The 27,788-nt window shown below is 41.0% G+C and overlaps 3 protein-coding genes across 4 annotated transcripts; all 3 read right to left on the bottom strand.

The window, feature by feature from the left end:
* Positions 1 to 210: 210 nt before the first annotated feature.
* LOC117451027 (transcription factor MafG) lies at positions 211 to 16,138 on the bottom strand. 2 transcript variants are annotated; one of them, XM_034089106.2, is made up of 3 exons: positions 15,793 to 16,138; positions 4,356 to 4,428; positions 211 to 4,278 (listed from the first exon to the last, which is right to left on the bottom strand). In XM_034089106.2, the coding sequence occupies exons 2-3, from the start codon at positions 4,389 to 4,391 to the stop codon at positions 3,826 to 3,828; spliced, it is 489 nt and encodes a 162-aa protein (XP_033944997.1). In that variant the 5' UTR covers positions 4,392 to 4,428; positions 15,793 to 16,138; the 3' UTR covers positions 211 to 3,825. The 2 variants fall into 2 exon arrangements, with proteins under 2 accessions (XP_033944997.1, XP_033944998.1); XM_034089107.1 differs by lacking the exon at positions 15,793 to 16,138 and adding an exon at positions 15,055 to 15,785.
* Positions 16,139 to 16,166: 28 nt separating this feature from the next.
* pycr1a (pyrroline-5-carboxylate reductase 1a) lies at positions 16,167 to 20,865 on the bottom strand. The gene is made up of 8 exons (XM_034089105.2): positions 20,730 to 20,865; positions 20,437 to 20,508; positions 20,248 to 20,318; positions 19,926 to 20,105; positions 18,016 to 18,237; positions 17,750 to 17,842; positions 17,249 to 17,412; positions 16,167 to 16,942 (listed from the first exon to the last, which is right to left on the bottom strand). The coding sequence occupies exons 2-8, from the start codon at positions 20,501 to 20,503 to the stop codon at positions 16,774 to 16,776; spliced, it is 966 nt and encodes a 321-aa protein (XP_033944996.1). The 5' UTR covers positions 20,504 to 20,508; positions 20,730 to 20,865; the 3' UTR covers positions 16,167 to 16,773.
* Positions 20,866 to 21,603: 738 nt separating this feature from the next.
* Positions 21,604 to 24,097, bottom strand: LOC117450771 (myeloid-associated differentiation marker-like protein 2). The gene has a single exon (XM_034088728.1). The coding sequence runs from the start codon at positions 23,263 to 23,265 to the stop codon at positions 22,354 to 22,356; it is 912 nt and encodes a 303-aa protein (XP_033944619.1). The 5' UTR covers positions 23,266 to 24,097; the 3' UTR covers positions 21,604 to 22,353.
* Positions 24,098 to 27,788: the final 3,691 nt, after the last annotated feature.

Here is a 27,788-nt window from a genome sequence, read left to right as displayed (position 1 = left end):
CGCCCAATGGCTTTTTTTGGATCACAGAAAAAGAAATCGTGCCATCTAAATGATCGCTGTCTTCTAAAACCCACCCTGGACGGCAGAGAGCCTTCCCCACTAGTTTATTTTTACTGGTTTCAAACTGGGTCAATGACGCCACAGAATATGATAAAACCCCATTTCAACAGTGTTTAAAAGCCTCAAAAGACAGAGTAGTAGGGCATAAAATCATTTTCCAAAACATTTTATTGGTCTTATAGAAAATAAAGTAAGCTGTATCAACAAACATACAATATATACATCAATAACTTAGACACCTCAGAATCACATTTAAATCCACAGTTGTTACTGTATATATGAATACATAGTACTTATCTACAGATTGCAAAAAGTACAATAATTTAATTTATAAATAGTTACAATTAACTATTGTCTGTTTGCATACAAAGTACTGCAATATTTTATTACAACCCATACAGAAAAATAACAAAAACAGATAATTTACTTTGCATTACACGCTTTAGTCAGATCCTTATACCTTTGAAACAGTCCTACTCCATGGAGTAAGAGCAAGAAACCTGCACAGTCGGCTGTTTTCAAAGCATCATTTCATGAAAAAAGCCAATGTGGTAAGAGCTATTAAATTCATCTGCAACACAAGTGCTGTTATTTTTCCTCTCTACCTTGTTGCTTGCAAAAACAAAACAAAAAATAGAAGAAAAAAAAGCCATAACCAATTAAAAATAAAATCTGCAGAATAAATTACAGTGTTAAGATCAATTTAAAAAACACACCCAACACATAATGAGAACAGAAATGCTGTGGATGATGCTACAGCAAACAACGAGCATTAATGACTGGTGTAGCAGCAGAGGAACCTCAAATGTACAAAACACACACGCACACACGCATACCAAAGAAAATACGATATTGCAAGAGGCCCTTGTGACAGAATCTATTGTAACAATTTCACTCAGTGTACAAACATTAATATATAATAGCTTTCAGTCAGATATCCAAGTCCAATTCATAGATCCTGTAAATCACTTTTAGACCAGAGAAATTAGAAAGTAAGGTCCCACGATTCCTTTAAAACACTGTTTAATGTTAGCTACTACAAACAAGGGCCAATTGCTCTTCCATTTCAAAAGTCTGAGGGCGAAATAAAAAAACACATTTTACAAAAAAAAATACAAAACAGCAAGAATTATTAAATAACAGACCATAGTTACTTTGACAATATTGATTATTCTTACATCTACTCTTTCACACCTTTCCACTGAGTTGCATATTAAGGGTCACTTTTTCACAATGGTCTTTATTACCTACTGTAGCTACATACTATACACCTGTATGTGTGAGAAAGAGAGTCGTCATCTCTAGCGGAGATTGAGATTGGTCGACGGCGTTGCTAGAACACCTTAAAAGACACTTGACACGAAAAAGATTCACTCCACAAGACTGCCACAGCAATAAGGACGCCAACATCGATACTGGGCTATGTCAAGAGTCAGATATATATTTTCCCACAGTTAACCAGTCAATGTAGAGAGCTAAGCGTTTTGAGGATAGGATACTTGCACACAGACAGTAGAACCAGCACCCAGGAGTTTTGCTGAGGCGTAGTTTTTGAGTGACTGCAGATTAACACCTCGCCGACACTGTAAGACATTCGGACCAGCGTGAGAGTGAGATCCCCATGAAGTGCATACTGTTCACGTTTCTACTACTTTCGTTTAACTCCACTGTTAAATACCTTTTCAGAGGAGAGTGATGCGACACTTGGCACAATAGGAGCGCTGCTGGCAGCAGTTGATGATTGTAATTCTACGTGGTCTTGCTGTGTGTCTTTCCGAGTGTGGATTGAAGCCCTTTATGACATAAAAATAAGGGCGGGAAAAAATGAACAGAGCTGCCATCCCCTACATCTCTTCTAGAATAGTTTGTTCATTTTTTAGAGTGACCTGTTTTGTCCTGAGCAAAACAAGCAGGAGCTTAGTGCATACAAACCCTCAGTCAAACCCTAGCTAGCGCTTTTAATCTGAAAGTCCAGTGGGTAAATTCACAAAAGTAATGCTGCACCATTTGGAGGTTTAAGTTCAATGATGCAACCTTATCAATATAGTCTAACAAGTGGAGGGGAACCACACTGTTGACTTCACATTTCATTTAGACTTTAAAAAGCTTCATTTAAAAAGGGTTATTATTTATATCCCGACAATCTAATTCAAACCAATTTAGAATGGATACGATCATAAAGTCTTCCCGACATGTTTTTAGAGGGCATCCATCACCAGGGGCAACCATAATTCAGATTCTGCAATGACAGTATCACGTTAAGCTTAAAGTAAAAAGTCAATAATGCCTTTTCACCCAATTCTGTCTTAAATGGCTCAATGTGGTAAACTTCTAATGACAATATGATTTGTAACTAACACCAAGGAAGCGGAGGATATCACAGATGCCAATACGCACAAAGACAATTGACCTTGTTTACACCACCTAGTTTAGCTCTACAGATTTGTTTTAAATAGCACAGCATTGACATCTATACAGTGAACGACACTGCCAACTTGTCACTTACACATCACATCACGCGCTACCCCACAGTACGCGCCTAGTCACTAGAAAAAAGCTATCAGACTTCAATAGTAAGCCACTTTCGGTACAATTGCAAAAAAGATGTCACAGGAATTTTTTTTTTTTATGTTTTCTGTATCTGTATTTCTAGAAACGATGGAAGGTAATCTACCTAGTAATAAAAACCAAGAACTCAACATTAGACAAAGTTTTCTACACCTTAACAATTCAAACAGTAAAGCTTGTGTAAAGATTTTCTCTTGGAAAGATCTCACGGCCCTGTTAACAAGTAATTACAAAAAAAAATGCAATATATATCTTTCAAAACAAAACAACTTGAACATATTCTCTCTATGAGCAAAAATGATGTTTCAAAATGTTCGTGGATTTCACTGTTTTCCACAAAACACGAGGATATTACTGTTATAACATTCATGTTTTCAGATATTGAAGAAGAAGAATCTTGTCATATTGGAATGGCACTCAGCTCTGGAACAATAAGAACTGCTGATCATTTCTAAACGTTTCTCCTAAACCATAAATATGCAAGACCTCTTTGTATTTTCAGTGCATACATATATTATTGCATCTACCAGTCATACTGATAATGACAAGTTCATTAAAGCCCGTCACAGATAAACAGAAATGAATGCTAGATTTGGGAGCATTATTTCGTGCTTATATTGTTGACAGACGAGCGACAAAATCACAATTTTGACTCATTTACTAGTTTGGGTTAGTCAGGCTGTTATGTCGACACCTGTAGCATCCACACTAATAGTTTGTAACCGATTGTTTTTTAACCAACTATAAGTCAGTGCATAATAACAGGCAAGGGGTTAGTTAAACAATATATTTGTACTGGTTGTGAGACTCTAAAAAGGCCAATTCTTAGGACGGAAACATCTTTAGAGCTCAGCCTTAAATACACTTGCATTACCTTATACATACAACATGTATTAACAGTCTAAATTGGATCAATCGACTTTGTACCTCTTCCAACCAATATTACTGAGTTTCTGTAACCACAATCTGCTTTTTCAATTAAACGTCTCCATTCTTCCTAAATCGTACAATTTGATTGTGTCACTCTGAAGCACAATATATCTGCTGACGGGAGCAGACGGCTGAGTCATACTTTCAGAGTGAATTTGGGAAGCATATTGTTAGTGTTAGTGCCAAGGGTTACAACAGACAGGTAATCCTGCGGCATGTTACAATGCACTGACTAGTTTTAAGATCTTCCTCCCGCCCTTTCTGCTACTACGACCTAGCCTGTGTTTTGGATTTGATGATGGTGATGACGCTGGTGGCAGCTACTTTACCAGGGATGAGGGGCCCTATGACGGAGGCCATGGGCCCCCTGGCTGAGATGACAGGGTTGCGGGCCACAGTCCTAGCAAAGCTCTGGAGGGCCTCATACTTTGAACGCAGAGCATCCAGCTCCACCTTCATGCTGGCGTTCTCTGAGGCAAGCTTGTCCACTTCCTGTTGCAGCAGACCCTTTTGCTTCTCCAGCTCTTCTTTCTGGGTGACCCTCTTCACCCTGCAGCTGGCAGCGTAGCCGCGGTTCTTCAGGGTGCGCCGCCGCTGCTTCAGCTGAAGGATTTCATCTTTCGTCAGGCCCCGTAGGTGCGCGTTAAGCTCCCGCACCGACATGGTCACCAGCTCGTCGTCTGTCAGGGTGGTGCCATTTTCCCCTGGCTCCCGCTTCACCTGCCGACGGGGATTAGTTAGCGTTAGTTTTAGTATTTGCATTTCACCGTTTTCATTTGGTGTCAAGCGATTTTTACCTTCAAGGCCTTGTTTCCCTTATTTGTGGTAGTCATGCCCCGAGAGCCGCGTCCACCTGTACTGCTGGTTTGTCTGTAAGGAAGCAAAGTCAATATCAGCATATAGAAAACGATCACAAGAGAAAGACCTCGAAGGAAGATTTCTGTGAAATGCACCAAATGTGTTTTCAGACAATGAGGCTACAGCATGACAAACTCCTTTGAAACCACAAAGCACAAAGTGGGTCAAGGACTTCCTTTCAAGTGATGCCAAGTCCGTTCAGTGAGTGGACCATTACTGCACCTGTCACTATGAACAAATACCTTGGTGGTATGCATTTCCCAATCCACCACAGGTCTCTCACTTCAGTACTGCGCTGCACTCCACCAGCAGCGCGGCGAGTCAGGAGGAGGATAACATTTAGTTGTCTGGCAGCAATTCACCTTTTCTGTTTTTCTTGGATAAACAAAACTCAAGAGAAGTCACTTCTGTTAAGTGCAGCCTCTCAGAGAAGAAACAGCAGAGGATGTGGATGGATTAAAGCAAAGCATTCAGCCTTTCTACTTTACCGTTTAGCTCAGCTAACATAAAGCACAGAGGGACACAAGGCAAGCTTTCATCTACTGTGGCAGCTATACACTCATACCTGTCTACATTCGGCTAGTGTGCGACAATAACCCCATAAATCAATGAGAAGGGAATATGCTGTAACTACTGCAGAGCCTTGGTTACCATGCAGAACAACAGGGCTGCACTGCAGTGTATTGTGTCATGTCTGTACTGAGGGAACACCAAGAAAAGCTGCGCACACCAGAAATCTAACCTGCTGGTATTAAGACGGACAGAAGGCGGGGGGGCTTCCACTGTGTGCGCTCTGCCACAGGATAAGTCTGCGCACACACACAAACACACACAGTCATGGCCCAGGGTGCTTTACACTACACACATAAAATGCTGTGTCAGCGACACCGGCACCCACCACAGTCAGCCCAGGCAGCACATTGCCTCTGTAAGCCGATGTACTCAGCCCAGCAGTGTGTGTTTGTACTAGGCACATAAACAAATGCATGTGGGCCTTTACAACCTTTTAGCATCGAAACAGAAAACAAAGGAAACAATCTTGAAAAGAGTGTGTGCTTGTGTCACTAAGATAGTGTTCATGTGTATGCCGAGAAGAGAAGAAAGAGAAGAGTCGTAGCTCTAAAGTGCACTAAGACGGCCAGGATATTTCCATGGCAACAAAAGGGTGCTACAGGTGGACCGGTCACCTGAGCCAAACAGGCAGAGACAGACGCTTGTTAAAAATGACCTGAATACGACACTATCACAGAGGCTGGGGACATAACATGAGGTCAGATTGTGACTCGCATTCTTGATGCTTTCGCTGCAAATGCCCACAGGAAAAAAGCCTTTCGCGTTCTGCGGAGGACTTTTTAAATGCGATACTTTCATCCATGTGGGGCTGGCTATGAATAGCTCACTGATAGTAACACCTACCTTTCACCGGCCTTTGTGGTGACTCATTTCCAGTAAGCATTTGGACCACAGATGCAAAACATAATGGGATAATGGTCTGCCTGATGATGCACAGATAATGGACAAATAGACAGGAAAGTACTCCACTAATAGCTTCCCGGGATGAGAGTAGAACAAAAAAGGCTGCTTCTTCCAAATTTCATATAAGCCTATCATTTTCCCCTCAGCCGCCAAGATGCTACATTGTTCAAAAAACACTTGCAATCTTGAAATTGCAGAGAGATGGCACATTGTCCAGGTTGAAGAGGCTATTCTGTCCCACAGCTGTGTAGGGTAACGTAGTAGGCATGGCTTGGCATGGCTTGGCATGGCTGAAAGCTCGCCATATGACACTGTGGAATGATTGAGCCCGGCTGCAACCCTCCAGCTCAGGCTGCCGCCGACAGACGGCTACCAATGACAGGGCATGGCAGCACAACACAGACAAGGTCCAACGCACAGCTGCTCCCTTCCACTACCGGGCATGTCATACCTCACTGAGACAAAGAGGCAGACTCACACAAACACATTGGGATGAGAAAAAAACACCAAAAAAAAGAAAACCGCAATAGAGGAATTTCCCAATGAGCACTTGTCTGATTTAGGGCTGGGTGATATATCAATACGAAAATGATAGTGATTTCAGACTAGATGTTGCGTTTGGTTATCATCATTTTCTTATGGCATATGTGCTGTCTTTTCCTTGTAAAGGCAGCATCATGTTAAAGTACATTTTCTAATTTCTCTTATTGATGTATTATATCTATACCATAGTATTGAAAGCTCTTGTGTGTAAATATTTTATTAAAGCACCAGAAAAAGGTCAACCCTAGGTTTTTGGTCAAATATATTGTGATAGTTATAATCCATATTTCCCAGCCTTAAATTTGATTGCACAGAATGCCCTTCATTTGACAAGTTCACTCTCTTAATTGTGGCAATTAAAGGACACTCTACTTCCTTCCACACATGTTTCCTTTTATAAATGAGTTCAGGTCTTTTGTGAGTGTCTGGCAAAGGGTGCGTGAGGCAGGAGCCGCAGCTTGGAGCACAGGGGCAGTAGAGGTAGGGAGCGGGGACACAGACGTCTTTTGTAGGTGCGTGCTGAATTTCTATGAATCGCCTGGAAGAACGCTGACAAATCAGAGCTGATTGCTTGTGGAGGAGAGACATCACACCCACAGGAAATAGAAATCGCTGAGTGTGGTCACCCAGAGAAAGAGAAGGAGGGGATGTGAGAGAGAGAGAGAGAGAGAGAGGGACAGAGAAAGAGTGATATGGAAAGAGAGGGTGAGAAGAAAGCAAGAGAGAGCAAACAGCCTTGTGAAAAAAAATGCACGCTCGACACATTTGGAGGAGCTTGAGAAGAACAAGTTGAGGTAAAAAAAAAAAACACTGATCTCAGCAAGGACCAAAACCAAGGTGCCAATTAGGAAGTTGTGAAGTTGAACTAACACGACGAGAGCAGCCCAGCCAACCTTCAAAAGCTGTCTGTGTTCGTCTAAATCTATAGAGGGCAGCGAGCGAAGGTGGGGTCGGCTTAGGTTGAGACTTAAGGGGGTGGGGGGGGTCGGGGGGCTCTGGTTGGATAAATGCTGATGTGACATGATAGGTCCGGCCTTGAGCCCGTGTCATGCTTTAATGATCTCATCCCCTCCACAGGATCTCTCCAGGGGGGCTGCCAAGGATGGACACCATTAGCTAGGGGACCCTTTGTTTAGGGGAAACCGAGGCTACAGCATGAGTCCCCTGATGAATATTTATCACTGTCGTTCCGCCGCCGCCTAAGGTGGGGGTGGGAGACGGGGGTGGGGGTGGGAGGCTGAATAAAGATGCTCAGGAGGTGATTCTTCAAGGATACATCCAAGGCTCTTCCATCAACGGCTGTCTCAAAATGGCGGTAGGCTGGTTGGGGGGTGATGAGGGGGGAGGGGGTTTGATTTCTGGTACTGGAGGTGGCACTGATGGTGGTTCAGGGCTGCCGGGAGAGCCTGCTCCACTTGACAGCGGTGTAACAAGATTATCAGGGCCATAAGAGCAAACAAAAAAGCCCCAGCAACCGGCCTCAGAATCCAGATTACGACAGCGCCTGCACTGTGAATACTAAACACGGCTGGGGAGGACTAACGGGGGGCGCGGGCTTCACTGAGACATGACAGTGGATTGCATATCACGTAACTAATCACATGCACATGTACCCACACACACACGGACAGATTACCAAAGACATACAAGCACATCTACATTTAAGTTGTCATGATTGATTCTTGAAAAGAAGCGTCTGAGGACTTGGCACTGGCAGCTTGCTAATGAAGTGAATACAACTCGACAGTGGAGGTGCATGCTGATGAAAGCTTGTTTTCAGGACAACAGAGGCGCTATCCGACAATGGAAACTCAGTTCTGTGGATATGATCGCCAGATAATGCATTTCACTCCCAAAGTACCTCCTCTGACATGACCAGTCCAGACTTGTAAAGATCTGTCCAGTCACACGCTTCGGCCCAGATGTAAATTAGGCTTTAGATGATTTGTATTATTAATTGTCTTTGCTAACATCTAAGAGGATTAACAAAACACACACGAAGAGAGCTGGATGTGGAATCAGAATGATCACCTATTCAGTTTCTCGGATCAATAGTGGAGGTAGCCTTCCCGCTCCATTATCGTGGACTTTCCACAGGAATGATGATAACCACGAACATACCGACAAGCACACGAGGGGGTAAGGGCATGACAAATAAAAGAAATGTTCCCAAGGACGTTCCCATCATGCTTTAGCTCATTTATTTAGACTTTCAGATTATTTGTTCACTTGTTCTTTCAGGAGTGATCTGCTCAACGCATTTTCACCCTGTGCTCCACAACATTCTCAACACTTCATGCCTGATCGGAGCCTCTCCTTTTACTCCTTCCTTTGTAATTCAGAGTGGAAAAGATGGTCTAGATATTCAGATCTAATCATTCCTCCCTTCAGCTGAGTGAAGTCAATTATCAAGCAAGCTGCATGTGTTGGGCGCCATTTAACCGCAAATTAAAACTCAGACTCCTCTGATAGCTCTGGAAGAGTACGGGAAGACTGGTGTAAAGTTGTGTGTGGGGAAAAAGAGTGTGTGTGTGTGTGTGTGTGTGTGTGTGTGTGTGTGTGTGTGTGTGTGTGTGTGTGTGTGTGTGTGTGTGTGTGTGTGTGTGTGTGTGTGTGTGTGTGTGTGTGTGTGTGTGTGTGTGTGTGTGTGTGTGTGTGTGTGTGTGTGTGTGAGAGATAGGTACGATGGGAAGAGGGGAGGGAAGCTATTAACTGCTAAGTATTCAGAGCGTGAAATAAGAGTGACAAAAAGAGGGAGAGGGGAAATCATTCAGCAGCTTTCAGAGGGAAATCTGATACGCTTGTAGTAGAGGGGAAATACTAAGCCAATCGTTTTGACCAGTGGAGGATCGGCGCATCACTAAAATAGCAGTTAGCTCAAATCTTATGCTCCTTTTTGAAGGACTGGTCTTTTAGAACAAACACAGTGTGGCTATAATTGGAAGGGTAAAGTGGTTGGTAGCAACAGTCTGAATATTTTCCAGATATTGTTGTCACCTGGAAAATAACGTCATGCTCGGTGCCAAGAGAGATGCTGAATGTTTTGTTATCAAAACACACTAAAATTGCAAGAGAAAAGTGTGTTCTGAAACGAAGGGATTAATTACCCCATAAATGAAGATTTGAAAAATGCAGACTGAACAATGAATAATACAACGAGAGACAAATGAAATGGCTGCTTATGATTGAACGTATTATTAACCTAGACCTGTTTCGAATTTGAACGAAGATCAGGGTAAAGGTTTTGTTAACGTTTGAAATATTAGTTTTGTGATCAGTCAATGTAAAGAAGTAAACAACCCTTACAACACAAAAACTCCAAAATGCCAAATTGTTCAACCATCCAAAAATGTTTCCTTTTTTTTTTGCAAATAGTTTTAGGCTGATAATTATCTTGTCAAACATGTTCCAAATCTGATGTCAGATGTCCACTTAACTTCAAAGACATTTGTCATTATTGCTCTCTTTGATATTAACCACAAAGTATAAAGTATCTGGAGTTGTCCCACGGAGACAAACATCAGACGAGGAAAGCAGAGAAAGTGAGATATCTGTAAATATGTGCACAATATTCCACATTCATACACCCTAACAGGAAGTCCTATGAAAAACGCTGGCTCTGAACAACTCCCATATGGAGGCTAGTATGTTCTACCGTGCACACGAGCAGTTGGTGCATGCATGTCTGGAATTTGCAGGCAGTTCATGTGGTTTAAAGTGAGAAGATGAATCACAGCACCTCAAGGGATTGTGTATGTTCTGAAGTCACCGATAATGTGAAGCTTATTTAAAATGACTCGGGTTAGACTGGTCTGCATTAACCAATGTTTTCGATACATGCATAATCTATTTCCAAGCCCAGTTGCTGTTTACTCTCCGAGCCGCTCTGTCAGTACAAGCTGTATGACAGGAGGAGAGACTTCATTGGCCTCCCACTATCTGCCTGGAGGACTTGATTAAACAGGAAGAGAATTGATACTGCGGCCTTGCACTGGCAGAGGAAGTAAGGGTTTCAGGCTGCCCACACATTGGCAAAAATATCCAGGAGCTTTACTACACTAGCTGCATACATATTAAATGCATTTTGCAATGAGCTAACAGCAAACAGGCAGTCTTTGCAGCACTCAGAGACTAGAGCAGTTCAACACATTTTAATGCTACTTAAAGTCAAATCTAAATGATTCCCGCTGAAGACTGGTACCACTGAACGGCTAGGATTTTAGCTGGATTCTCTTACATTCAAAACAATTGTGTGCTATGGCCATCAAACCAACAGAGCTTAGCAGCATCACAGTGTAAAAAACAAACAAAAAGAATAACAAATTAATCATCTTTCATTCCTGTGGAGTGCTTCGATTCCAATGCAGTCACTTAGCTCAGTGGTTCCCAAACTTTTTGTGCCCAAGGCACACCAAAGGACAAGTCAAAATCTCAAGGCACACCTATTGTGCAAAATAGCCCTGATAACACGTGTTATCACTCATATGTAAAATATCTGTAAATGTGCATAATTATTTACAAATGCCAAATAAAATGTAACAAAGACAACTATATTACTCATGAAATATTTAGTAACGAAATATTTCAGAAATGAATTTGAAACGTTATCAAATTAGGCTTCATCAAAGCAGCAACACACTCATTTAAACCAGACAGGTCACAACATTAAAAATGAGACAAAGGAAATTCAGCACAGATAACTGTCAATGCAAGGAAGCTGCATTGTCCATGGTCCTGAACTACAAATTATAAATGTAACATTTCAGCAGAGTCGTTACTAAAAAAAAGTAATATATTACATATTACTTAAGTATTACACTACTTCGTTACTCTCTACATAAAGTAACTCGTTACTTTACTCGCAGGGCCGGCCCGCCCCTCCCTGCAGGCAGATCACGCAGACTGCTAACGTTTCAAATGTTCTCTTTAGTTCAGTTTCCATCCTGAATGTTTTCCTATCTGACCATGGCTGTCCTCTGTCTCCTGCTATCTGTATATTTTGCGCAGTCTATCTCTGCTCACTCTGTTGCGTCGGCGTGTTCTCCTGCGTGTTGCACTGGAACCAGACACCGCAAAGACTTCAGCCGAGCACGTACGAACTGCGCATGCGTGAGTGGCAATAACTCTCCTTACCAGCAGGCGGCGGTAGTGTGTATTCGTCATTCAAAACAGGCAACAACCGGAAAACAGAGAAGAAGAACAGACTGTGATATAAACAAAAACATAGCGTGTGCGGTAGCTCCACCATAGCATGTGTTATTTGCAGGTGCTTGTTGAGGTTTGACGTTGTGTTTACAGCAGTGGATAACAGCTTCTGGCCTGGACACAGTTTGCACCTCACCGTCACATTCCTGTCTATTCTTCGGATGAACTCAAAATAATGGGCATACGTCCTCCACCCCTCGAGAGTTATCGCTGACTCAGCCATGTTTATGCAGCACTGCAGGTGGAGATGTAGTCGCGCAGATTACGTACATATAAACCTACAAAGTACTGATATAGTAAATAAAAAAATAATTATTTTTATGTAGTTGTATATTGCAATAATAACGTATGGTTGTCACAAAATCCCACGGCACACCCGGACTTGCCTCACGGCACACCAGTGTGCCGCGGCACACCGTTTGGGAACCACTGACTTAGCTAAAGTTATTACCTGGAAATACCAAAGATGCTAATTTCTATTAATAACATCCTCACCACTCAGTTCAAATGTCCGCTTGTGATGGATGAGGTCTGCCGACAGGATATTTCATGGAGCCTCACACTCCATGCGTTTTGTCCAAAAAACTAAATTAAAGAATTTACAATGACATCGCTGTAGAATGCAGTCTGACTTACTAATCATGCATCAGTACTAATAATTATAACTATAAAAGATTGTCGATGTAATGCTACTGTTTGCTCCTCACATATTTTAGCCTGAACTCAAACTAAGAATACTGGAACAGATGTCAAATATCAAAATAGTTAGAAAGAGGAAGATTCTTTTGTTGTTTTGAGTTATGTCAAAAGTTTGATCCCCAAAGCACCCAGTTTGGTCGCAACAGTTGATTCTGAAATATCTTTTCCTGAGCAAGAAACTGAACCTCAACCTGCTCCATCTGTGGCGCTTCAGACAAATCGTTAATAAATATATAAATTAATAACGGCATGTTGTATTCAGCAATAGACATTACACAGGGAGATTCGTATTGACTTCATTTGTGTCCCTTCTCTTTTGTAGTTTTTCAAATGTTTTTCAAATAAATACCTCATTTATAACATTTGAATAATGCCAATGTGTCTGTGTCCTTTTGCAAGTATAGCATTGTTTAATCAAATGATCTGTTACCTTTTGACCAAAACAGACAGTAGGCCTACTAATGTTAGTCTAATGATCTGCGTGAGCTCCTTTCCAATGTGGGTTATACACTGCTTATCTTAGAACAAGGTCTTGCTATCTTTAACCTCCTTAGAAAATCGTATCCATATCCAGCCGAGAACATATCAGAACATTCTCCCATTCTCAGAAAGGCATGAAACCTGACAACTTCTTCCCTGGCTCGTTTTCTTTTTGACATAGCCCCTTACACAAATACATGTATAGTTAAATCACTTGTTTTTAATGTCAGTTCACCACTGATGTGCCTCAAACATTAATCAGCCGAGATAAAAGTAGGTTACATGAGAAACAGCAGGCAGTTCCACGCTTATGCTTTTCTGTCCAATATTGGCTAATCTAAATAATGAACACACAGAGAGCAGTAATGAACATGCCAAGTCTAACTCAAGTTCCAAACAGAAAATCATCAAACACACTTTCACACTGGATGAAAGTATTACTTTGAGAAGTGGAGCGGGCATATCGCAATGCTAAGCAATCATAATCTGCACTACACTTGCAAGAGGTTTCATCACCAACACTCCCTCCCTATTGCAAAAAAAGGGGGGAAAGAAACTATATTGATCTTTTTCTCCCTTGCTTCCAGGCATCCCCATTTCCCCGTGCAGCTTAAGCAGTGCTTTTGTGGGCAAATCCCACATTTGTGTTTCTTTCTGGAGGCTATTAATTGTCCTGGATAGGCGTAACTGCTCCCAAGGCACAGCTGTGTTGGCCATACAGAGGTGCTGGTGGCCAGTGTTCTGTGCAAAGTCTTGCCTTGTGTTTCATCAACCTCAAATATCCCCTTCCACCCTCCACCGCCTGCCCAGTCTGAGCAACGCCACTGGGTATGAGTTGTGCACTCGGTTCACCTCTGTGGTACCCAGCCTTATTGTATCATGGCTAACTCAATGCAAGTGGTGATAAATCTCAGAGCTGATCTCCACCACTCCCTGCCTCCATCCTCACAGCATTGTCAGCCCCATTGGGCTCTTATATGGGCCCTCATCTGTTCCTGTTACCTGCAGAGAGAGGCATTACGCTTTATTGCAAAGCCAAGCTTCCGATGTTGGACTGGCCTGTCTGCTAAGCACACTTCAATGCCCTGCTTGCATGAACAGAGATGATGAAACAAGTTGGATATCTGAGCAAGAATGGGCAACTTCTATCTGTTTAGCCCTGCCTATATATGCGCAACAGTTTCCAAGGTGACTTTTCCAATTGCACAGAGATTCGCCATGGATAATTCATCACCTGCCCTCCATAAGCGTGCACTCTAATAGGCAGCACATTTCATCATGTCACACACAGGGAAACAAGAGCATCTGCCAACCAAAAATAAAAGGAATTAAGTGTTATATTGCGTTGAATAATATCACAAGCAAGCTGGCACCCCGTAATTCAACTATTCAATAACAAAAATTAAAAAAGCACACGACCCATTCAATGATTTCTACCGGCATTTTATTTCAAATACTGCCTACATTAGGTGTTCTTTTATAAACTTCCCATGATTACACATGACCCAAATTAAACAGTCACTTATTGCGGGACTCCATTATAACAACACAGGCATAATATATTGCTTATCATGCATTTCTTTAGATGGATTTGACATCGCAGTTGACATCTAAGCACTTAATATAAATGTACTCGCACCCTGACTTGTTGAAGTACATCATGACAGCACTGCAATAAAATGCACATTCGGAACTGAATGTAGATGAGGCTATTGATAAATGCATGATGGTCATCACTTGATGCTCATGGCTTGATGACTGAGTTGCACGACAGATTAGCACCCTTTCGATCCATCTCTTTAATAACGGCGGCTTGGTGATAAACATCGACCCTTATCCACCGAGCAGACCTTTGTCCGGTGGTGCCATATTTCGGGGTGGATTCTGAGAACGTCTAAATACATCAATATGATGATTCAGCACGATAAAAGAATACCGCTGCTTGTTTGTTGCCTTTGACATTAAAGCATCAATGTGGTTAACTGCCTGGCTGTGGTAATAAAGCCAAGGACGGCGGGTTTGCCATTGCCATTGTTACAATGTAACCAGTGGTTTAATGAATAGTCACTTCAGGTGAACCCATTCAATCGGAAACGATGGTTTGGAAGCATTTCCTAGAATATTTAAACATGCAAGCATTTCAAAAGCTGCACGAAAGCACACCACAATGCACATATTTGTCAATCACATTCACGTTTGACAGGAATAACATGAGGAGAAATATTGAACACCAACCTGATCCGGCTAACCCGCTGCCTCGGCTGGCTCTCGCTTCTCTTCACAACGAGGTGATGAAGCAGCAGGTTTGAACAGCGAGAAGCGCATGAGTTGACAAACCAGCAAGAAGCGCTGTGATACAGTGGACACCAAACTGTTTATCACAAAGGAAACCTAGTTGCACCGTTTTTGACATTCCACGGCTGTCTGCAACCTCTCTACGCCTGCTTGTGAAAGTGGCAAACAACTCCCCGCCTACAAAACAAGCAGGCGAGGAAATCCCCGTGTTCAGCCTTTCTACTATAACAGTAGCAACACAGCACCACGAGCCATTCAATAATCGACACAATCACCGTTTTACCTCCAAACAGTCGGCCATAAATCTATATAAAAAGAAAATATTTTTGACATGTTTTATTCGCTGCTCATGTGTGTAAAACAGATTACGAGCTGCCATCTCAGCATAGTAGGAGCCCGAACCGTTCAGTTCCCATCGGCTACACACACACTTCCGGTTGTAGGTTTCAAAATAAAGCCAACACTTGTGAGAACACGTGTGTTAAACCTCTTGAATAGTACGGGCGCTCGTATTTTGAAAAACCAAGGCTGGAATGAATCGGGCAAACTTGACCAGGAGAGATAGAAGAAGCTAGGTATGCTAACCCTACAGCTAGCCGCGGCCAGCTTGTCAGCGGCGAGGCGAAGGCATGCACACTCAGCATAACAACACCGACTCGGTTTGGTTTACACACCCACCTGACTTAAAAATTACGCTTTCTTAAGTTGTTTCCGTCAGGGACCTCTTCTTACACCGTCACGGCGGTGAGCAAACATTAGAGACAGTTAAATGTCGGGTTCACTGACAGAAGCGGCAGCGCTTCCAAATGCCAGCTCGTGCTCTCCTTGTTGATTCCTTTCTCTTGTATTGAAGCCAGACGTCATCGTGTTTGGTCACGTGCCTTCATTCATGAAGGATCTTCTTTCCGCACAAGAAGAACATATTTTAACCAAAAATATACCACCTTTTGGTACATAGGAGCTTCTAATGACTGTATAAACTGGTAAAAACTATTGTTGGCTTTCACTGTATCTAACACGAGCCAATGGCACTCAAATAACCACACAATTACTATTTGTTTTTGTTTTTTATTAATAAAACCATACAATCTCACAGTTTCATTTCATCATAATATATGATGTCCTTTATTGTTTTATGTTTCATGTGGAACCTATATGCTGCAGGTCTCCGTTGAAAAAGAGATCTATGATCTCAAGGGACCAATCTGATTAAATAAAGGTTTGATATGCAATGTACATTTTTTTTATAACAAAGTAATTGTGAGATTGCATGAATACACGTGTATTTGTAATTGCACTTTCAGGGAATAAGGGCTCACTGATTTACTGCATACCACTGAAAGACATTGTTATTTAGTAAAACTAACTTGGCCAACTAACACCAGCAACGCCTGACTGAATTTGTTCAAGCCATAGTAACAACAGATATTGCAACAGCTATTATAGGCTAGTCTCCACGCCTGACAAAGGAACATTATTTAATTAGAGAAAGAAATATAGCTAACAGTTTTTACAGCATCATCCCAAATATTGATGTTTTATTATAAAAACATAACCCAAAGGTTATCTTTTGTTCCCACAACATCTGCCAGTAGTGGTTAATTCACAGCATAAAATGCAGAGCATATCAAATGTACTGTTTCAAAGCTTGACAATAAATCACTTCTTTCTGGTCCTGGGCTTACTGTTGTGGAACATACTGATCCCATGAGATTTGACTTCGACACCCTCTGGAATCAATCCTGGCTGCTGCAACACTTGGTCCAGAGTTGTCTTCTTAATGGCAGCTGAGGAGATTTTCTCTTGGTCGGCCAAAAACTGAAGTTCCCTTTTAGAGAAGGGCAGGAAAAGACAATATATTTACAAGATAGTAAGAAACATACATATTTAGCAAATCATAGTATAGTAGCCTAATAATAATAATCTCATCACTAGGTAACTATGAAAAGGACAAACTCTCGCCATAACATTATTTAATGCTTAATATAGCTCCATTTACGGTCTAAGTTATACAATATATCACCCTTTGGTCATTTGAATATGACAATTAACTTAAAAGCATTTGTTCTGTATCCCCGTGACAGGAAATATGATTTGTTATTTTGTTTGTCTCCCTCTTTCCTTATCAACTTACCTAGTCCTAACACAGGATGCCTCTACAGCGTTGATAAGGAGGCTGCGGAAGCCACCACTCTCCATGACGTGCAGGGCGTGGATGGTGGCGCCCCCTGGTGAACACACATTGTCCTTGAGCTGGCCAGGGTGTTGATCTGAGTCTAACAGCATTTTAGCAGCCCCCTTGAAAGAAACACAACAAGATGCACATTAGACTAACACACCATTGATGTCATATCCAACTTATATATTCATACTGTGTCCATAGCCAACCGAGACAGACTGAGGTCAACACCTGTCAAAGCTGAATCTTGATTTATAGATTGTACCAATACAATTAAACTGAAAATGTACCAGAGTGAATTAAGACGGAGACATTTGTATATGAATACATCACAGCAAAGCTTGGAAAACATCATTTAAACCACCCCAATAGTAACATTCTAAAAGGAATCAAATACCATACAAGGAAATGTACATGTAACACATACATGTGTTAAAAGATAAATAAAAGTAATACCAGCAAGGCTTGGGCTCCGAGGCGTACAGCCAGTCTCCTGGGAAGGCCCATTTTCACTCCACCATCAGCAAGAGCATCTACAGCCGTAAATGCCTGCAAGTTGCATAGTTATTAAACTTCTCATTACATTACATGTCACTTGTTAGATGCTTTAAATCCAAAGTGACTTACATACTCAATACTGTGGAAAATCCCCACAGTAGCATGTGATTACAAATGATCAAGCAACATTGAAAAACACGCTGAACATTATATAAATGACTCACGTAAGCAGGACCACTGCCGCTGAGACCGGTGACGGCATCGATCAGGTCCTCCTCTACCTCAGTGCAGTATCCCACACTGGCCATCAGCAGCTCCAGAAGCTGTCCATCCTCTACTTTTGCATGGGTGCCTGTGGCGTACACGGTGGCCCCCTCACGCACCACCACCGGAGTGTTTGTCATGCACCGCATTACCTTGGGAAAAGCGCGATACAGCTGCAGCTTCTGTAGGGGAAAACAATGTACTGAATAAATTGTCCTGAAAATATAGGGAAAATGGCGCTGATAGGATCATTTGCACTCCTCTTAGTAAAAGTAAAATGTTAATAGTCAATCAAAGTAGTTGACATTTCATTTGCTTTGTTATGCCATATAATATCATTTTAAAGACAACATATCTTTGGCTATGCACAATGCAGATGATTATATGTGGTCCTAAACTAGATACAGGTCTGATATTTTGCAAAGCAACCTCAGTCTGACAATCTACTGTATGTGGGAACTCATGAGACTTTTATTTTACTTTCGATCAACTTTTGTCACCATTCTTTTGTTGTCTTTTGCAGAGGTAGTGGTAATGACAGATCTGTCAATCGGTTTCAATGAAACTGATTACGTCACAATTCCACCAGCCTCTGCTCTGACTCGAATTGGTTATGTTTACAAAAAAACAATGTGAACAGCCTTTCAACAAAATCAGATCAGAGCAATAATTCAGAATTCAGTACAAAGGCTTGCAGGCATGGGTGTTTAGGGTTCAAGCAGCTAACTACTGTCATGTTACAGCATGTGATTGTGCTGCCTGAGGGTCTGCAGCGTATGAGAGCAGAAATACAGGGAGAGCCTTGTGGTAAAAAAACGAAATAACCAACATTTTACAAGCTTTAGCCATCATCTATACCAGGGATGGGCAAATGGCGGCCCGGGGGCCGCATGCGTTCGGCAGCCAAATACCGCAAAATAATCTGTGACGCGTTTCCCGGGGAAACACTCACAAGAAACACCGGCTGTTGTAATGCCTGCTGTGACGTTAAGTTACCGCTTGTAATCATGCCTTCACAAGCTTAAAAGTTGTATTTATCATCTGAATTTGGCGAAAACAAGTTTAATATTCTAAAAACCAAGACTTTGTTTATTTGAAATCAGATGGAAAAAAACTGGCACGGACCCTGCCGTGTTATCTATGATTACTATACGCTTTTCATTCATAATTTCAGCGGGAGGCGAAGCGGCGCTGAGGAACAGCAGAGTGCGGGTTGACAGGTACCTGTGTTGACATTCCCCTTATTGTATCTTAGGTTCAAGTTAGACAACTAATGTCTGGGTTAGTGTTCATGAATTCATGTTTATGTCATCTTAATGCACACACATTTTCCGTGCTTTCCAATAGTTGTATTCCACTGTTAAATAACCTGTTCAATACAAACATGCCACTTGCAAAAATCAAATAACATTTATGTGAACTGATATGTGATATTTTATTAGAATTAGGATGTTCCCTGAAAGATTGTAAAATGTCAATGAAGATGTTAGACGTAGTATATTTGTTAATAATTACATACAATACATGGAATGTGTGTGTGTGTATTCCAAGTGAACCTGCGGCCCCCTGGTGGCCAGTACATACATTATGTGGCCCCCACAACCATCCAAGTTGCCCATCCCTGATCTATACTATAGCTGTAAAGTACATAGTTATTTGACTTTTTCAGGTGTATGCTGTATACAAACCACATCACCTTTATGTTCATACAAGTAATATTTGTACATGCAATAATGGGCATTATCCAAGATATGTTTCATATGTATAATGAAATATTGAGTGAATATACATAATATATATATATTGTAAATGATATCAAGTTTGACTATTTACAGTTTGTAACACGTGGATGCAGATGGCTTTGACTTGCCTTCTCTATAGAGCTGATGGTGACACCTGCCGCACAGGACACAATAAGATGACGATCTTCAATGTCTGGTCCTATCTCATCCAGTACAAAAGGGATGATGTGGGGCTTCACGGCCAGGAAGATAACATCGGTCTTGCTCACTGTCTCTTTGTTGCTTGTTGTGAAATTGACACCCAATTTCTGTAAAAAAAAAGATACACGTTTCTACTTTGTTGGACATTATAAAATGCAAGTAAAGGAATGTTTTCCATCTCAAAAACACATGCATAAATTAACAGAATTGTTGATTTACCAAAGTATTGATTCTTAATTGTCTACCTACCCTTAGGGCCAGTACTGTGGGGAGATCTGTGTCTGGGGAACTGGCTGTGATTCTGTGGGTGGCAATCACGCCTTAAAGTGGACAAAATGTCCAAAAAATCATTTCAGTGTCTGATTGCAATCAACATACACTAACAACACAAGTGCAATCTTTAAAATACAAACATGGTAAAGTATATTTTAAACTCACCTGCAGCTGAGAAGCCTCTGACCAGAGCGTGGGTCAGCTGGCCTGCTCCAATGAAACCCACACTCATTGTACCTGTGTGTGTTCAGAGCAAAACTTTATGGATGAATTAATTATCTCTCAACATAGACAGGTGATAACGACGAGGTCTAACAAATGGTGTGCAGCCTATATCCTTCTGACAGCCACGTACGTTGTGCTGTAGTAGTAAACAAACCCCTACTTCCGTATTAAGCGAAGCGAACGACATTTATGAATACACAGCAGCCATATTGTTATACAGTAGGTAAACTTACAAATATATCCTGAAGTCGCCGCGAAGTTGACCGACAGACCGACAAATAAAGCAACCTTTTAACAGAAACACCTAAAATCTGTACTCTGTCAACGTGGCTCATCTGTGTCGCGCTCTACTGTACCTGTTGAGGTATATTTGACTGACAAGTTAATAAGCCAATGAGCATGCACGTTTAGGCAATACGTAGCGCCTCTGACCAATCACAGAGTTGTTGGTAGTCACTTTGAGGCGGGTTCTTAAAAACCCGAAAGCTTAGCTGCGTCAGGTTTCGCCAGGGTGAGAAAGGTTGTTGAGTATGCCGGTAGGTAATAAAATAAACTATCATCTACTGTGGGACATTTTGAAAGGCATGTCACGGTAAAGAACTAACACTTTCAAGGAGACAGACAAGTAGTCTGACCGAAGTCGCCTAGTTAACACCCCGGAGTAAATAACATGTTTGCGTTACTCTTCAGTGCCTGAACATTTTACATTTTGTCTTGTCCATTAATTTTATGTCAACAAAACCCAAACCCACCGATGCAGAGAACGGAATTCCTTCCTATGTGAATGGACAAGGGACAATATTTCTGAGAAGCATGTTTTCTAACACTGTAATCTACATACACCATTCAGTTTAACATATTTATAAATTACTCTGGTGTGCTATTTAATATTGAAATATGTTCATTTCATTTAGCCTACTCAGACTTTGAATCATTACTGCTTTAACAATCAACATAACTACCAATTTTGATTTTGATTTGAACCCTTGCTAATAATCATGTCACTGTTTAGGAAGAGTTGTTGAAAGTGAAAGTGAAGGTTCACATATCAAAACATAACCTTACTCATACAGCAAAGGGCAAAGAAATAAAATGACCAACAAAACATACTTTTAGATATTTTATTAAATATGAAACATTATCTATCAGAAATATAGCAAAATAAGAGATATCGAACCGTTGCATGTGCTTTCTCAATTCAAATAAAATGTAATACTGCTGTTAAAGTCTTGTTTTCAAAAAATCATGTATCAGATACATTTAACATTCAGCCGAAGACAGGAAAGCCTGATGACCTTCAACTTTTGCATTGCATGCAGTGTATGATGACAAACTGTGGGACAAGATACAACACAATGGTCAAAAAGCTGAACCAAAAGCTATGTTCAGTGCATACTGTAAACTTAGCCTATGCTATTTGTAAGATATATCTTCCTTCATTTGAGTCATACAGACATTTATGGTTCAGCCTCTGTACTCTGAACACACCCGTAGGTCCTTCCTGTTTGCAACCAGCAAAGGAATCTGGAGCAGAGGGATGTATTTGGTGCAAAACTGGACAAACTTCCCCGAATCCTCTTTGAACAAAGTTGCTACGATTAGATCGTCGGCGCACCTGGTCTTCCTGGTAAGTCACTGCTGAACCTTGGGAAAAGCCTTTATTTGTTGTTAGAATAGGATAATACTGTTAATTTTGCTGCCTATAGGCAGTTTAATTAATACTGATAAAAAATTCCACATAGATACGGTAGCATAGATCTATGGATCCAAGGGATTGAGTCCTTCACAGACACTTGAATGAGGAGAGCAAGGTGGATGTGGTTTTTGAGTCTATAGTCTTTAGGAGAGTCTTTAGGTTCAGACAGCAGAGCTGGAGACGAAGCGAATCCTCTGGGAGTAAACAAGGTCAACAAAATAAAGGATCATGTTTACGTTGGTGAACACAGCCACAACGAGTTTACTGTCCCAGGGACATTCTCCACGTGGGCAATCCTCAGGACGAGTTGAGGTGCCGTACTTCCTGTCAAAGCTGAAGATGGGCCAGATGAGGGCAGTGCTGAGGTAAAGCATCACAGCGAAGAAGGTGTAAACGATCACAAACCGGTCAAAGGGGAACCGCAGGGCAGAGGTCTTACCGGAAACTGTCACTCCCACTACTATGACAGTAATAGTGAAGCACAGGCTGTACACCACCACACAGTACTGAGTGGCAATGTGGAGGGTGTACTCACTGTCATTGGCCAGGGCCCCGAAAATGATACAGGCCACAAAACCCTGGACCACCTTGAGTAGACCGGAAACAGTAGCCATGTAACCCACCACGGCTCCCGTCTTTGCTCGAGTTAGGAAAACCTCAGCACCGTAGGGGAAGCAGCAGACACTGGAGCAGACAGTGACAGCAATGCGGTAGAATTGAACCTCACAGCTTTCATCAGGGCACTCTGTTTGGAGGAAGTAAACAGGGTAGACCACGGAGGCAGTGATATACATGAGTGTTGCCAGCATGGCAAAGGCCACGGTGAAGTTATCCCAGGAAATAGGCATGCATGCGTGGAGCCGTGTGATATCCAGGGTGAACACAACCAGTGTGACAGCAAAGCAGAAGCACCACACAAACATGCAAAATTGTCCATAGCTGGCGCTGTAGCCTGCGCTGTGGGAGACAAGGGCCATTATGGTGCAACCGAGGAGCAGCTGGCACATTCGGGATATACCTAAAGGTGACAGCACAGCTTCTTTGTTGAGGTAATGTCCTCCATTAGAATCCATCTTGTGTGTCGAGGCTCCCAGAAGCAGCTGTTTTTCTTGGTGAGATTCTTGACGTGCTGTCCTTGTGGCCCACTCTTTTTTTGTTGGGCACAGACTTCACCCTTTCCTTGGTTGCCTTTTTATAGATGGTCCTTAATTATAAATGTCTGTAATGTTCGCCTAAGCTTGCTTTGTAATTACAGTAGTGTGCTTAACATCAAGACACAACTATACACTGTTATGTAGAAGTTTTCACAGTAAACGTAAAGGATATTTATTGAGACCTTAACATAAGATTATCTAAGATCTGAATGTCTTTTATTGGCTGCACAAGCCTATACATTATGAATACAGAATATTATTTCTGTAAATCATATAACACTGGAATCAGTGCTTTTATACAGTTTATGTTATAATGACGAATTTGCTCCGGTTCTTACTCAAAGCTGTAGTGTTTGTCCTCAGAAATCGTGGTTTTTCCTTGCGTGCTCTCTTCAATCCCCAAATTGTCCAGTGTATGAAAAGTTCAAAGTGTCGAAGGTCCTCTAAAAGTCGTATACAGTGATCAATCTTCCAACAATAGCCGGCAGTGCTGGACAGGTGGACTGGTTTGTTGTCCTGTCAGTCAAGTTCCATTACTCTGCAACTCAGTCCTTGTACATTGTTCACAGTAGGCCCCCAACTGCCCGTCCAAATAACTCAAACTGTTGGCTCTGTCTCTTGCTCTTTGTCTTGCTGTTTCTGTATCCTTTTCCCTCTTGGATTTAGTCTCCCACTCTTTCTTGCGCACACAAACACACACCCTCTTCCTGCTGTGTGTGTCAGTGCGCACTCAAGGAGTTGTTTAAATGAAAGTTTGTGCCGAGACCAGGGTTACAGGCCCCGCCAGCTCTATAAATAGGGGGTCTATATTCCACAGAAGGGTGGGAGGCTACATGTGGCAGGCAGTATGGGAGTCGTATTTCTAGGGAGCACCCAGGGAGGCTGAGTCAGAGCACCCTCAGAAAGAAACTGGCATTTATGCGCAGTGTAATGACAGGGAGTGAGGCTAAGACTCCCATTAGAGGCAAAAATTACATACAGGGCCAGAAGGATGATTATGTACAAGTGCTGGCAGATTTGAGCGATGCATGTGAGAGGGAAGTGGAAATAAATTAGTAGTTACTTAAAATACGCCAACCTGTGATATTAGTATGCTGGGATTTTTGAGTTACAGTGTGCAAGGTGAAAATATTCATTTTAACAGCATGTGAAGTCTAGTTTATTACAGCTCAATCCTTTTCCACTAATTTGCTATCAGTTGTGTGGTATTCAGATTTCTTGTTGGAGGATGACCATTTCAAATACAAAATAATACAAAAAGATGTTACCTTTCAAAGGTGCTAGAATATAAAAAAACAACACTTCCTGTTAGTACAGTGACCGATATGTCATGTTTTGTTATGCCCAATTAGCCTGTCCAAACTACAAAATCCATCGATAAGACCCCAATGGCCAGTGTCCCATCTTGTGCTTGTCTTGATACAGGTCTACAGGAAGAGAAATTCATTTCTAATCCAACCTTAACACATTCTTGTCCTCGATTTCTTTGTGAAAAGATACATTGATGATAGTCATGGAGAGACAGGAGAGATGACTGACTTTATATCAATTCTACTGCTAACTACAACAGCATGAAACTTGTATTTGCCTCCTATCCTCCTTACCCTAACCCTACAATTTATTACACTTGATTGAGGCAGTGCATGTACTTGTATATTTTCATTTTACGATTTTGCTATGTTGTTTTGTTTCTGAAGTGATTATATTGCAAAGGAAACCTAATGGATCCATTATCCATTACGTTTGAAATAGTCATTAAACAGATAATCCATTGATAACAGTACAGCTGTTACATTACATTACATTGCATTTAGCTGACGCTTTTATCCAAAGCGACTTACAATAAGTGCGTTCGACCAACAAAATACAAACTTGAAGAAAACAGAATCATATAAGTACATCAGGTTTCATAGAGCAAAAACATTTCAAGTGCTACTCAACTGGCTTTAGGTAAGCCAGTCTTTTATTAGTATATAAGTGCTTTGTTAATAGTTCTATCGCTCTAAGTGGAGTCGAAAGAGATGAGTTTCAGCAAACCCACGTGTTTTTGCTGATGGGAACTTGGGTCCCGTTCGCAGCGAGGGTGCAGCGAGCCGTTTTGTTGATGCAGAGCGGAGTGCACGTGCTGGGGTGTACTGTTGCCTTGATATCAACAGGTTTTCTATGTGTTTCCCCATTCTGACAGTCGTGTTGAAATGTCGTCTCTTCCTTGGATCTTAATTATCTTTCAGTCATATGTTTGGCACATTAGAGGATTATGAGCCCAAATTACTTGTGATGGTTAGGGAAGTGCCTTTCATTGACATGTGAGTGCATGTGTGAATAGGTCATTAAAACCCACATTTTAATCAAAATAAATTCTTCATAAAAATAGTGAGTGCGGTAAACAGAAGACACAGCTATAGGGGTCACAAGATTGTTGTAACATATTAGTTGACATATAAAAGTCACCTTATTAACAGTGCAGATTTTGTAACTGTTATGTAAAAGCGCTGATGGGATATGTCAAAGCAGGGATTGCTTTAGCAAGTTATTATATAAGACATTTGAATGTATTGTAGAACAGTTATTTGAAGTTTCATATGACCAGTTAGTTATGGGTAATTATTTTCTAAATAAAAGCCAATATTTCTCGTTTTCACCTCAACTACTTCTTGAAATTAGCCACATTTTTCCCCCCCGATCTTTTGCAAAGCTGCTAAAATATAAATTGTTGAAAAACCTTTAGCTGACTTTGTATACACTAAGCCTTATATCTATTATCAGATGATGATAGTTATCAGTGGGGTAAAACACTGTGTGGAGCCTGAGGTAGCGGCTGACCTTACCTCCTGCAAGTCATGGAAGAATGGAGAATGTGCAAATACTACTGATGCCTATATTCTACTACAACTTCTGCTCTTACAAATACTTCTATCTATAATATAATAATAATAATAATAATAATAATAATAATAATAATAATAACAAGACTTCACAGCAATATTTAGCTTGTAGTATATGTAATGTGTCTTTTCTTTTAGGTCGGATACAAAGACATGCAATCAACACAAAGAGAAAAAACAGCAATGTATTTACAATTTACAAAGAATCACTTCTCTGTGTAAATAGCACTTATAAATATGATTTACATAACAAAATAAATATGTAAATTACCAATGTAGCTTGAGTTTCTTTCTGTGAAAAAATATGTTACAGAATAAAATTACTATTAGTAATACCTTTCCTTCTCTGGTGTGATGCAAAATAGAGGTCCTTTGAAAACATCATTTATAAGGACATCATTAGATACAACACTATCATTATATTAAAAAGTGATCTCTATTATGATATATAAGAAGGGAGTTACAATAGTGAACACTTGAAAGAACCTATACAAATATACAATACACAATATTTGTCTCCCTTTAAATGTTCATTCCATTGATTTGAGGATTGTTACTGACTACTGCTGACCCAACAAGAATGAGTACTCAAAGTCTTCAACAGTCTTGTGATGATGTAGCATGTGACAATTAGGTAAAGATGAGATGTAATGTGGTTTATGTATATCTAATGATAGACTGTTAGTGTTTCCAGGTTAGAACCACAATCAACTTCAAACCACCAAACCAGCCATTGTCTTTACAGCTGTAGAATATATGCTAATTCGTACCATAATAGTTATTTTAATCCATGATAATATCAAAAAGCATATATAAAGTATATGGCATTGTCTGTATTTGGTTCTTGTTTGACTTATTATTCTGGGTACTTTCATTAACAAAGAATAAAATATGATATGTTTTCAGCTTTATTTTCAGCCTAACTTTGAGGGTGTGTTAAGTTAACCTGGTCTTTTACCGCAGGCTGATTATCGGAATCTAGGTTTATTTCTATCCTTCTTGCCATTATTTCTTAGACAAATACAAAATGTTTTTTCCGATCCAGTGCCTTCCTCACCTTATCATATGCCCCTGCCTAGTTTTTGTGTAATGAGAAACTATTAAACAGTATTAAACAAAAATAAAAACGTTATATACTCTATAGTAACAAAGACAGCATCCTTACGTCCTTATGGTGTCTCCTCTTTTCTCGTTAAACAATGACAAAATATAATCTATAAAGTAGAATGAATAAAATATAAAAAAACAAAACATCAATGAGCATCCTTAAAACTGGATTACATTCGTGATATTTTTCTTTTTACAAAGCAAAAGATAATTTAAAAGAAGAGTAGCAGAGAGTTGTGCCTTTTCTTGGTATTGTGTTGCCCCTGTTACTTGTCACCAGTTGTGAGGAAAGGAATTATGGGACAAATCTAAGCCCCTGTGAGTAGACTACAGGTAGAATGGGTTGTGAAGGTGGAGTTGGAGGTATCAGACATGGGGGCCGGTCAGAGAGACCAGCCAGCCGTGGTTGGGCTTAGCTTGGAGATGCTGTGTGTGTGTGTGTGTGTGTGT

The sequence above is a fragment of the Pseudochaenichthys georgianus genome, chromosome 8, assembly GCF_902827115.2.
Source record: "Pseudochaenichthys georgianus chromosome 8, fPseGeo1.2, whole genome shotgun sequence".
Taxonomy (NCBI): domain Eukaryota; kingdom Metazoa; phylum Chordata; class Actinopteri; order Perciformes; family Channichthyidae; genus Pseudochaenichthys; species Pseudochaenichthys georgianus.
The sequence above is the reverse complement of the archived record's forward strand: the minus strand, read 5'-3'. Positions and strand labels throughout refer to the sequence as shown.

Bases quoted from the DNA above. Each gene is read 5' to 3' on its own strand.
- LOC117451027 (XM_034089106.2), bottom strand. From the start codon at position 4,391: ATGACTACCACAAATAAGGGAAACAAGGCCTTGAAG. The intron at 4,279-4,355 runs GTAAAAATCGCT...CCCCGTCGGCAG, and splicing joins AGGGAAACAAGGCCTTGAAG to GTGAAGCGGGAGCCAGGGGA.
- pycr1a (XM_034089105.2), bottom strand. From the start codon at position 20,503: ATGAGTGTGGGTTTCATTGGAGCAGGCCAGCTGACCCACGCTCTGGTC. The intron at 18,238-19,925 runs GCAAGTCAAAGC...TTTCCCCTACAG, and splicing joins CCATCAGCTCTATAGAGAAG to AAGCTGCAGCTGTATCGCGC. The intron at 17,843-18,015 runs GTGAGTCATTTA...TGCAACTTGCAG, and splicing joins GCGGCAGTGGTCCTGCTTAC to GCATTTACGGCTGTAGATGC.
- LOC117450771 (XM_034088728.1), bottom strand. From the start codon at position 23,265: ATGGATTCTAATGGAGGACATTACCTCAACAAAGAAGCTGTGCTGTCA.